Source organism: Microchirus variegatus (assembly GCF_963457635.1).
Source record: "Microchirus variegatus genome assembly, chromosome: 4".
Lineage (NCBI taxonomy): Eukaryota > Metazoa > Chordata > Actinopteri > Pleuronectiformes > Soleidae > Microchirus > Microchirus variegatus.
This window is the reverse complement of record NC_139805.1, coordinates 23,639,540-23,652,347: the sequence shown is the minus strand read 5'-3', so window position 1 is coordinate 23,652,347 and position 12,808 is coordinate 23,639,540. Positions and strand designations below refer to the sequence as shown.

The 12,808-nt window shown below is 42.6% G+C and overlaps 1 protein-coding gene across 1 annotated transcript in view; it reads left to right on the top strand.

The window, feature by feature from the left end:
- The window catches only part of sema6bb (sema domain, transmembrane domain (TM), and cytoplasmic domain, (semaphorin) 6Bb), a gene marked incomplete at its 3' end in the record, with an annotated part of 254,546 nt that extends 249,522 nt beyond the window's left edge, over positions 1 to 5,024 (top strand). Inside the window, exon 17 of the mRNA XM_083888120.1 lies at positions 4,117 to 5,024. Within this exon, the coding sequence (XP_083744246.1) occupies positions 4,117 to 5,024 (908 nt within the window). The remainder of the gene's footprint in view (positions 1 to 4,116) is intronic.
- Positions 5,025 to 12,808: the final 7,784 nt, after the last annotated feature.

The following is a 12,808-nucleotide window of genomic DNA, read 5'->3' as shown; positions in this document are numbered from 1 at the left end:
GTTCTACCTGGAACCATTTGCTTCTGAAAAATCCTTTCCCGAATAAAGGGTTTTTCAAAGGTTCTTGGTAACACTAATGGTTCCAGTAAGAACCATTTTGATCCAGAGAACCCTTTAAAATCCCTTTTCTGAATAAAGGGTTTTAAAGGGTTCTTGGTGGAACCCTCCAAAAGGGTTCCAGGTGGTAAAAAGGTTCTACCCGGAGCCAAAAAGGGTTCTCCTATGAGGACAAGATGAAGAACCTTATATGGTCAGGAATGAGTTACAAAGATTCTTTCTCAAAAGCCTGGTAGTACGAGGAATCATTATTAGTTAAGAAGTTAAGAAGAAAGATATTCACACACATTGGAACACTTCCGTAACACTTAAAAGAAAACACATGCGAGACATAACGTAGACAACAAGCTGCAAGCTCGTTCTCACCAAAAAGAGCCGTCTCCAGTTTCTCCACCTCCGTTTTCTCTTATCACTGTGATTCACGACGATGGGGCGGAAGTTGGAATCTGTGAATATCTTTCTAACTTTAATTAAGTGTCACCGTTTCAAACAAGGGTGTGCTCCATTTGCTTACCCAGCTGTCCAAGTTGTTAATGGGAATAATAAAGCCACAGTTATACCTATTCCGTGGCAACAAATTAGAGCCCCCCCTCCACCCTACATGTCTAAATTCAAGAGATGTGTTAATGAACTGATGACTGACCTACATTGTCGTAAAAATAGGTTTTTTACTTTTTGAGTTACAGATCGATGGATAAACTACTAAAAAAAAGAATAATTCAGCTGAGTGAAAGCTAACCTTGTAAATAAACATTACTACCGAATAATTATTATTAATATATGTTCTCATAAGAGGTAATGAATTCGTAGCAGAGAAATGTTTGATAGACGGAGGGAAAGAAGAGGTCATGACATCAAGAAAATGGAAATAAAAAAATCTCTTTACAACAAGAAACCAGTTGATCAAATATGAGAGGCTTTTATCTGAGGGTGAACCGAGCTGAACTGCATGTCACATAATTAACACTCGGTAACTACGGCCTGTGTCCACTTGTATCACCAAGGGTATTGGATTGGCGATAAAGGACTAATTAATGTTGAAAAGGACATTGATTGACCAACAAGGCCGCTTGATTAACGCCTGGTTTTCATCAGTGGAAACTGCAGAAGAATCGCTGTGAGTAAGGACTCAGCGTCGTGAATGTCAAGGAGCCGATTCACAGAGCTGTAAGATGATGCTGTGTGAGCCAAGAGTTTCATTTTCATTTCTGGATTTCTTCAGAAAGTGCAGTTGTGCTTTAAGGCCACTTGAACCGTACTGAAGTTATCATATCAGCTGTTTATAAACAGCACTCTGCAAAAGTCTGAGGCCACACGATGATATAATGGACAGGGAGTGTCAATATTACGAGTTATCGTAAGTGTGTCATGGCAGCAACGCCTCGAACGACCAATAACACTCAAGTGTGATCCATAGGAGTTCATGTTTCCTAATGTACCGCCCCCAGTGGTAGGAGAGATATGACACCCTGGTATATTTCAACTCAGTGTTCGTGAGGTGAGGGTTAAACAAGACTTGGCTATGCAGTATGTTACAGGTAATAAGATTTAAAAAATGCAGATTTAACGTGGCTTAACGTGGTGTAGTGCAGGGGTTCTCAAAGTTTTGATACCTGAGGGCCAATTTAGGAACCTAACGTTGGACTGAGGGCCGCCAAAGGAAAAAAAACGGAAAAAAAACTAAAAGAAATCCCATTTGTAATGATTTTAATGACCAGATTGCAGTTCTACAGTTTACACTTATTGGTCTGTATCCAGTGTGTCCAATAAACATTTAACAAGCTTATTGTGGGCCGCCATTGGCCCCCGGGCCGCACTTTGAGAACCAATGGTGTAGTGATTAGACCTGTTGCCTGTTGCTCTTTCTGGATGTAGTTTGCATGTTCTCAACCATGCGTGCGTGGGTTTTCTCCAGAGTCCCACAGAGGTTAACTGGTCACTCTAAATTAACTGTGTGAATGGTTGTTTGACTCTGGCGACCTCGTGTCCAGGATGTACCTTTAGTGGGGATTAGCACCAGTGGCCCCCAACCCTCATGAGGATAAAGCAGTAGACGATGAATTGAATAGGATCACTTCTGAGGCTTTTTAATGGAGATTTGGGGCCGTACATTGAACAGACCTTTGAAGATTGCTGTGACTTTTTTTTTTGTTTGTTATTCAGCTGTATTTCATTTTCTTTTTTTTTATCTTTATTCTATTTCCTTGTCAATTTCCTGTTTTACTTTCAAGCTTCTTTTATGTGTGACTCCTCTTGTTTTGGTTCCTGTCTTGTTCCCAGCGCTGATGTTTTTCACTGTGTTCCATTATCTCCTGCTCCTTAGTGTATTCAGTCTGTGTTCTCTCCTCTTTCCGTTGTCACTTAGTCTTATTTAGTTATGTTTTCAAAACCTGTTGCACATAAGGTGGCTTCTGAAATCTTGTTTTTAGTTGAGCAAAAAAGGGTTTTTCATAAAAAAAAAAAAACAACATACAGTTTATACACAGGAGGGAAGAAGGGAAATGTCATGTGACCTATTTAAACTTTCCATCACATCTCAACTTAAACATACACTGTGTTTTCATCATTTAGACCACAACTTTCCATTCATTTCTATGGGAAGATTTTCATTTTACCCATTATTTCTTTGATGTATGAGGAATTGATTTGCTTTTTTAATTACAGTAAATATAAATATAATATAATAATAAATATTAATATTTTAGACATTTCATCAGGATTTTGTGCTTATAACTCTTCTATAACCGAAAAAAACACCAGGCACTATCACTAATGGAAAAGCCAAAAACAAACAAAAAAACAAGTACAGTCGAGTTGAGAAATTATTTGAAGCAAGCGACTGTATAAAAATAGATTTAGAAAACAGTCATTACAGTGTTTTTGTGTGAGCTGCCCTGCACCGATGGCTCAGCACAGCAGTTTCTCACACGCTGCCAGTCCACAGCTTAATGTAAATGTGTATTATACGAAGCCACAGGCCACATTAATTAACCACCAGGCTGCCTCGTGCTAGGTATGCGCACCACAATTAGCCCCATTTGTCCTCATTAAAACTTCATTTGTCAGATAATAAAGCATGTTTGTTTAAGACGCTGTTCTCTCTATTTCCATTCCGTTTTCTCATTCTTTGTCTCTATGCTCCTTTTTCTGTGTCGTGTGGCTCCCGATGTCTTTTAATGACCCCCATTCATTTTCTGTGGGAAAATGATTTATTTTTGTTATCCCTGTTGAGACAGTCCTCCCTCTTCCGCTGTTACAATTTAACAACTATGACTGTTTGTCTAAGGCCCCAAATGTTCTGGTTTGCTTTCGGCCACTTTTCATTTTCTCTTCCTGTAACAGCCTTTTGTGTGTGTGTGTGTGTGTGTGTGTGTTGTTTCCCTTTTGTCTGCTTCTCTGTAATCTACTTTTCTTGTATTACTTGTGTGTTTTGGTCCCCGGAGCTCACAAAGCAAAGAACATCTTCTCTCTTGGCATTTTCCTAATTGATCCATGGCAGTCTGTGCTGTGGTCCAGCTGGGTTCATATCCTCAATAATTCATAAAGAGTTCTCTCCCACAGAGTTCATCTCACGTTCTTTTTCAAATGAATTACAGAACATACGTGGTCTCGTGTGTTGACATGATCTATCTACCCTTGTGTAAACACCGTGCCTTAAGTTCATCCAGTACACGTATTTGAGCAAAAGGTTCATATAGCAACATATGGATTGGAAGTGTAACCGATTTTTATGCTTTGAAAACATTCAAATTATTACTCAGTCGTAGCGCCGCGCTTGACATCTCGCCCCATAAAGCTAACGTTGTGAAACATGCTAGGGTTGAGAGCTATTTTCAATCAGGAAGACAGTTATTACAGCTATTAAAATCACCCTCCACTTTATTTAATGAAGGCAATTAGCTGAAGATACCTTGGCTGTAAAGCCTACGACTACTCCCACCCACAGAGTGGAGAGAGAGGAATTAGGCCATTTTGTGTCGCCATTTGTTCACTCCCGCATGTTTAACACAGGAAATACTGATGTTGTTCCACTGATGTTTTCCTCTCTCTGTTTTACAGGAATGCTGCTCCAAGAGAGTTTCATCGAGGAGCCGGACGGCCTGGTGTCTGTGAACCTGCTGGTGGTGTCTGCCGTCTCAGCCTTCACTACGGGAGCCATCCTCTCTGGCCTCACAGTCTGCTGGATTATGAGCCACCGCCACCGCCACTCCCGCAGCTCTGGCACCAACGGCGCCCGCCGCAAAAGCGACAAAGAGCAGAGCATGCTGGGACAGGGCCGCAGCGGCTCCGTCATGAGCGTGACGCGGACCAGCGGCGGCGAGAGGAGACGTTCGCAAGTGGACAATCCTTTCGTGACACCGAACGGCTGGCCTAAAGGAGACATGGACCCGGGGCTGCTGCCAACGCCGGAGCAGACGCCGCTGCAGCAGAAACGGGGTATGCGTCTCCCGGACACCGACTGGGACCAGAGTCAGACCTTCCTCACCGCTGTGGGGACTCCCTGCCCCAATAACTCGGTCATCTACCTGAGCTCCAAGTTCCTGCACGGAGGTGGAGGCGGCGGAGGCATGGTCCGGATAGAGGACCCGGGGGAGGTTATGCTGCCCCTGCATGCCGAGCGCCAGCGCTACCTGATCCTAGCCACGCAAAGAGGGGAGCACGGTAACAGCCGTCCCAGTGGCACACTGAGGAACTCAGCAGGAGAGTACATCTACCCTGCCACACCGCAGGACTCCCCCGACCGACGGAGGGTGGTTTCCGCTCCCACTCCGCACATGGACTACGGGGAGCCTCGCTGGAGTCACGACGTGCTCAACTACAACAGCAACAACGGAGCGCCCTATCACCCCCAGCGCCAGGGCCTCATCAGGCCAGACATGCATGGACCTCGAGGGCTCGGAGAGCTGGCTGACTTCAGCCATTTGCTAGGGAAGAACATGGGAGAGCGCACCCCCAGTGGCCAATGAGGTGAAGTACGTGTGTGCGAGTCCTGACACCAAACTCTCTCGGAACACTCATTCCCTCCAACAGAAAACTGGAATAAGTCAACCCCTCAGACTAGCTGTCCTGGTCCAAACTGTACCCCCCCCCCCCCCCACGTCTGTCCTCTCTCACTGGCATTCAATGTGTTCAATGACGTCATTCAGCTGGCTAAAGAGAGAGAAACAGAGAGAGTCGGACGCTCTCCTCGTGTCTTCGTTCCTGTGCTCTTCATCTGAGGTGCACCCCTCTCTACTGTGTGCTAGTGGTACAACCCAGAGAGTGTGACTTTGACGCCACAGGACAAACAGTAAGACACAGGGAGGGGTGCAAAGGAAGGTGAATCTTCAAAAAGGACAGCGTGGAGATTTTTTTTTTCTTTTTAAAAGACAATTTTGCTTGTAGCGCCAAATGTGGAAGGTCTCGCCCCCACCACAATGTTCACTGTTTTGACACCATGGAAATTCTTCAAGTGTGAAATTTTGTTTGTTTGTTTTTTTGTGCCAGTGGCATCCAGCAGACTACAGTGTGCTTTGACTTTTTTTTTGGGGATTTTGAATGAGACTAAAACTGTTGTAGCTGTGCCAGAGGGCAGTGACTCTCAATGAATCATGCAGTGTGTGTCTGTTTGTCTCGCTGTGTGAATGTGAGAGGTCACAACAACCCCAACCAGTGTCCTGTCTTACCTGTGAAGAAGGAATTAACTATATATATATGGAGGTGTCTGTAAACAATCACAGAGAGATCCATAGATTTTATTTTCTGTCTCTCTCCATGTGTTTACCAATCAGAGGTTTGGGTGGTTGACCCACAGCTTAGGAAGGGTTGAGAATCTCAATACCTCAGAAGTGAAACTAAACAGAGCCATGATAAAGTGACAGAGAGCAATAATACGTAAGAGACGTTTAAGTACGAATTCAATCAGATATTTTTTTACTATTATCACAGATTTCTCAGTAGAGCAAAACTTAAATGTGAGAAAGAGCAGAGTGCTTGGGAAATAGGAACAATATCTCGCCTCCATTCTCTCTCTCAGTATCCCTGGATCTCTCTGACCTGACCTGAGGCCTCCCTGGGCTCCACAGCCCATTTGAAAAGGGGGGAATGTGAGCTGTGGTTGTCTCGCTGTCTAACTGAGGCTATGAGGCCTGGCCGCTTGGGATCTACATTCAGCCTTTTCTGCCCAACAGTGAGCCTCTTTGTGTCCCGGACTCGCGAGGAGGAGACTGCGGCAACAAACGGCCGTTAAAGAGTCCGAGACCGAGTCAAGAATCACAGCTTAGCAGAATATCAATGAAGAGGACAGCAGCTCCGTCCGTCATGTGAGATGTACCAACTCTGCGGTGGGCATCTCCAAATGCTTCACCCGCTTGCCAGGACAGGGAGGAGCTGAGAGCTGTGGGGCCAGAGTTGGGTCACTGTTAACTGTCACAATGGTCATCCCTTGTGACTTTATCCCTTTCTGTCTTTCAGTGTGTGTCTAAACAAAGGTGGGATAAAGAAAACAGATGGGTCTGGGCAGACTTGGGTGTGGAGTTACTCTTTTTCACTCTGTCGTCTTTTGATGTTTTCCATTTTCGCCCTCCGTTCTCATCCCTTCTTAATTCAGATGTAGATCCAGAGATAGTTTTAGTTCATCTGGGTCAATGTGGTGTTTTTGTGTGTGTGTGTGTGTGTGTGTCTGTCAGCTGCTGTGTGAGTCTCTTAGGGCTTATACCAATGAATGCGTTGCTCATATTGAGTGCAACCCGTCCGCTTTGATCAGTTTTATTCTCATTCACACCCTTCCTGTTTCCTCCTTTTGACTCATTAGTGTTGTGCTGCGACCCCTGTGCTTGCCATTCATAAATCTGTGATAACATTGTCAGAGCCATTTGTGGGATAAGTAAATACTGTACATTATACCCAAACCATTTTACAGTGCACAAAGATGTACTGATAAAACTGAGATGTTGAATCACGCTTAGCTGAAGAGAACAGATGGTAGATACCCAGATAATAAACCATTAAGTACGAAAACTAGGGCTGAGTGTTGTTTTGGATTTTTATGGAACCAGAAGCCATTATGATATGATGCATTTTCAGATTTTGAGATAACAGTCAAACAGGAAAATACACATTTGAATCTCTAAAAACACATTTTCCACATTTGTTAGTTTGGTCAATGAGATTTGAGTAGGCTTTGGTTATTAAGTAGCCTCATAGTTAATGCGTCACGAGCAACTTTATAAAACGTCTATATTCACATTCAGGTAGCTGTTCAAAGAGATTAGCCTAAAAAATGGTATCTGAAAACAATCTGGTTGTGTTGTTTCTCAACTGCACCTTCATTCACACATCTCATATTGCATGGCAATAGATTGTTTTGGTCTTGATATCCACTGTCTACACACAAAAAAAAAAATATATATATATATATATATATATATTGCCTCTGAACTGAAGCTAATTCGATGGTCGACAATATAGCTGATGGGTTTATGAGAATGCTGTAACATAAACATGTCAATTTGCTCTCACGGCTATCATTAGTGTTGTTTATGGTCTCATTAGGCAGCTACTTTAAACATCAATGCGGTACAGTACCTATGTTCCCCGGGTCCTATGTTCCCCACTTAGTATGTGACCGGGGAACATAGGACCTTTTTTCAAAAAAAAAAAGGGTCCTATGCTCCCCAATCAGGGAACATAGGTACGACCCCCATCAATGCTACCCACCGAGCAGCTACCAACAGTCAAAGTCAGTCTACTAGCTTGCGAACACGGCAGCTACGTTAGCAACATTAGGAGCTAAAGATCCACATAATTTCTTCAGGACTTTGGTGGAAACCAACAATTTAGCTAAAATACAATTGAATATTACAGTCGGTGTACTCACATGCAGTTACCAATCAGTGAATTAACTTTGTAAGTTTGGTTCTCTGATGAATGTGGTAATGACTTGCTAAGGCGTTAGCCTAATGTCAAATATTTGTATTCACAGTTTGTTTCTCCTGCTCAAAAAGTGGTTTAAAACTATATGTTTACTATGGCCTATATTATTTTCACACTATAAGTGAAGATACAATATCATACAATGTAAACACACTATACACATATATACTTTCTGTCTAACAGAAAATCCATAGTGCTAAACACGTTTTATATATGTAACTATCGGGTATAAATCAAGAAATACCTGATAAAGTAAATTTGAAAGGAGATTTGATACTCGGTCCTAAAAAAATATACCACTGAGAGTGAGGTGGAGGCAGGGAAGGCAGTGTGAGAGATTTATGAAGGAAGGACAGAGGTGGAGGTCAACCAGAGGAACATGATGTCGCTGCATTACCAACTCTCCACATTAGTGTAGTGTATTCTCTACATAGTCCACCACGGAACAGGTCATTAGCAGCAAGGATTCTGAGCTTTCCACCAGCCTGACCCGACCCCACCTCATCTTCCCCCCGTCTCAGTCATGGCCTTATAGCTCACTCTGTGTGTGTGTGTGTGTGTGTGTGTGTTTATGTACGAATGAGGCGTCTCCGTCTCGGCCCGGGTGTGCGCGGCCAGCCGTGTCCTCGCTCGGCATCTCCTACGATGTTTCACTAAACATGCTTGATTAGGCAAAGTACATTCCCCCGGCCGCTCTTATGGCCTGACGGGCCCACGAGAAGATTACTGCAGACACATCGGCGCTGAGAGGGAGGGTGGTGCACGTACAACCAGCTCCTTACACACACACTTGCATGCATACACGCAATAACCAAATACGGGACGCAATTGAATTAAGATCAGAAATAAAACTCACGCTTGAAATAGCATAGTTACAGTGTATGATGTAATCTCATTAACTGCATCATTTGATTACCTTAGTTGAATATAATTCAGATATAACCTCATGCAGGTCAGTGTGTTTATTAAAGCCACCATCCTCCCTCTTCTCCACATGCTTCATGTCATTCCAGTTCCTCCTCTGCCAACAGCTGCACCTTGTCCTCCTCCTCCTTCTTCTGCTTCTTCTTCTTCTTCTTCTTGTCCTCCTTTTGTTCAGCAGACTGACTCGAACATGGACCCACATCATATCTCTTTCTTTTTGTCCTGTTTGCCAATCATTTTAAAGGTTAATTTAACGACTTAGCGACAGAAGCGGGAATCGAAGTAATTCACAAAACCCTGCTTCATTTCAAATCGCATCTTTTGTTTGACACTTTCAAAAGCCGCTCTAATGGAAAATTGCTCTCCTTTAAAATTACTTTTTTCTTTTTAGGGGGGGGGTGGTGTTTTTTTTTGTTCTGCAAACACAAATACACTTTTTCCCCCCCTTACCTTTTGTCATCTTTTCCCTGCACAAAGTGACTTAAAATTCCCATCATGTCCCAGTAACCCGGTCTGTATGTGTGTGCGTGTGTTATGTATCAGGTTTGTGTGTATGTGTGCCTTTGTGTGTTGGGGTTGTTTATGCTGAGTGCCCTCCAGCCAATAACTGCCATCTTGCCCTGCAGTGCTCTATGTTTTCAAGAGAGAAAAAGTCCAGAAACTTGAGGAAAACCCTGTATTAAATCCACCAATCACAGCGAGGACAGACATACGAGCGCAAAAAGCACAAAAAAAAAAGGCTATAATTCAAAATCAGCATTTGCTTCTTTTGTAAAATTGTAGATGTATTTAGTCGGCACTGATCTTTTTTTGTTGTTGTTGTTGTTGTCATGTTTGTTTTCTCTATTGTTTGTTTCCGTGATAGATATTTTGTTTTAAAAATTGATATGGGAAATGATTGTGATTTCTCCTGTGTGTCGGTTGTTAGGGCAACAGTGAAGACACGCCTGATGACTATTATTATTATAATTATTATTATTATTATTATTATTATTATCGTATTGACAGTGACAATGAAGCAGTACTGTGAGCAGCACTGAGCTGCTGCTGCGTCCTGTTGGGACGCTGAATATAAAAGGTCTAAAAGGAAGGAAGAGGGTGAATGAACTGAGGTTTAAAAAAAAATTAAAGAGACTTCTCTCCAGTGGAGTGGAGTCTCCTGTTACTGTGAAGGACCGCGCTCTCGCCAGAGGCTGCCCCCCCCCCCTCCTCCCACCAAACCCCCCTACACGCCACCTCATTTGCCCCCGGGTGACCTTTGGGGCACAGATGTCATCAGATGACGCCACATGTTCCTACTTACGTGTACATAACCTTGATGCTTACATGTAATTAAAGTGCCGTAGCTGCATGACGACACAGCCTCTGTGTGTGTGTACAGAAGTAGCCACGTGTGAACATTTGTACAGTACATGCAAGTGTGTGTGTGTGTGTGTGTGTGTGTGTGTGTGTGTGTGTGTGTGTGTGTGTGTGTGTGTGTGTGTGTGTGTGTGTGTGCTTGTGTCCGCGAAGAAACCCCCGTTTTTGTCGTCACGCGAAAAAAAAAAAAAACGAAAAACAACATGTGCATGCGCCCTCCGACAACTGCACAAAGCACACACACACACACGACACACACACACACATACATACATACACACACACACTCCAGCAGTTGTTCACCATCCTCCACGTTGTCCTGAGCTCTGCCTGTCACTCCGCATGGAGTCAACTTTCTTATTCTAATAAACCACTCAGACATCGACGTCCAAGTCTGATCATTGACCACAGTGTGTTTGACTTTACTTATTTGGCTTAATTTGTCCCTGTATCATTTTGTTGGTTTGCACTGTCTTGTGTCAAAAGAAGTGTCATTTGCATAAATATGATGTGGGAGAACTGTTTGGTACAAGTAACATTAATATCAGCCACAGGTTTCTCACTCCTGGTCCTGAGAAGCCATTGTCCTGCATGTTTCAGGTGTTTTCCTGCTCCAACACACCTGATTCAAATGGTCAGCTCGTCAGTAAGCTCTGCTGACGCCTGATAATGAAACCATTTATTTGAATCAGGTGTGTTGGAGCAGGGAAAACACCTAAAACATGCAGGTAAGCGGCTCCACAGAACCAGTGAGTGAGAAACCCTGATTTAAAGTAAATAAGAATTAAAGAAACGATGTATTATACAGAGTGGCTGGTTAACAGACCTTTTTGTGTATAGTTGATGTGCCTTTTGTATAATTAAAATACCACTTTAATATGTGTACACCACTGGAGATGGGTGATATAGTACCGCTTAATGTTTTTTAAAATGGCTACCTGGGTAAGATATAATTAATACATTATAAAAGAATAACAAGATGTCACCTGTGACTGTCCAGTTAAAAAAAACAACAACAATAAAACAAGTAAAGAGTCTAAGGAGATTTTTAACTATTAAGTTCAAAAGAAAACACAACCCTGCTTAACAACAATTAAAAGATGATGCCTTCATGTTTCACCAGCTGCACACAGTGGGCAGGTATTACGGTGTAGTACCATCTTTATTAGGTAGAGGGTTCTGTAGCTCCATAAGACTATGATTGCAAAAGAAACCAAAAGCCTGGAGCAAAACTTCTGCATAGTCAATAACTCAGTCATAAGTGAGAGGAATTTTCAGTTCATATTGCTACAGTGTATAGACACCAGACGTTAACCTCCATCACTGTTCTCCTCCTCCTTCTCCTCTTCACCAGTCTGTGGAGGGACTGTAAGAACCTGTCATTGGTGGTCCTCATTCACTCATATTATTTTAGGGGCCTCGAAGTCAAGGCATAGCAAAGGAGGAGGAAGGAGGAGAACAGAAACTAGGTCCTGCATTATATTAATTTCAATTAAATTGTCTGTCTACCTACCTACCTAAATCTACCTCACTACCTAACTACATAAATCTACTGACCTACATCTACCTACCTAACTACTTAAATCTACCTACCTACCTAAATCTACCTACCTAAATCTACCTACCTATCTACCTTCATCTACTTACCTACACCTACCTACCTACCTACCTACCTACCTACCTACCTACCTACATCTATCTACCTACCTACCTACCTATCTATCTACATCTACCTACCTTCATCTACCTACCTAAATCTACCTATCTAAATCTACCTACCTACCTACCTACCTACATCTATCTACCTACCTACCTACCTATCTATCTACATCTACCTACCTTCATCTACCTACCTAAATCTACCTACCTACCTACCTATCTACATCTACCTACCTTCATCTTTCTACCTAAATCTACCTACCTACCTACCTACCTACCTACATCTACCAACCTAAATTTGCCTACCTACCTATCTACATCTACCTACCTTCATGTACCTACCTACCTACATCTATCTACCTACCTAAATTTACCTACATCTACCTATATCTACCTACCTAACTACTTAAATCTACCTACCTACCTAAATCTACCTACCTATCTACCTTCATCTACCTACTTACATCTCTCTATCTACCTACCTACCTTCATCTACCTACCTACATCTACCTACCTACCTACCTACCTACCTACCTTCATCTACCTACCTACATCTATCTACCTACCTACCTACCTACCTACCTACCTACCTATCTATCTATCTACATCTACCTACGTTCATCTACCTACCTAAATCTACCTATCTAAATCTACCTACCTACCTATCTATATCTACCTACCTTCATCTACCTACCTACATCTACCAACCTAAATTTACCTACCTACCTATCTACATCTACCTATCTTCATGTACCTACCTACCTACATCTATCTACCTACCTAAATTTACCTACATCTACCTATATCTACCTACCTTACTACTTAAATCTACCTACCTACCTAAATCTACCTACCTATTTACCTTCATCTACCTACTTACATCTATCTACCTACC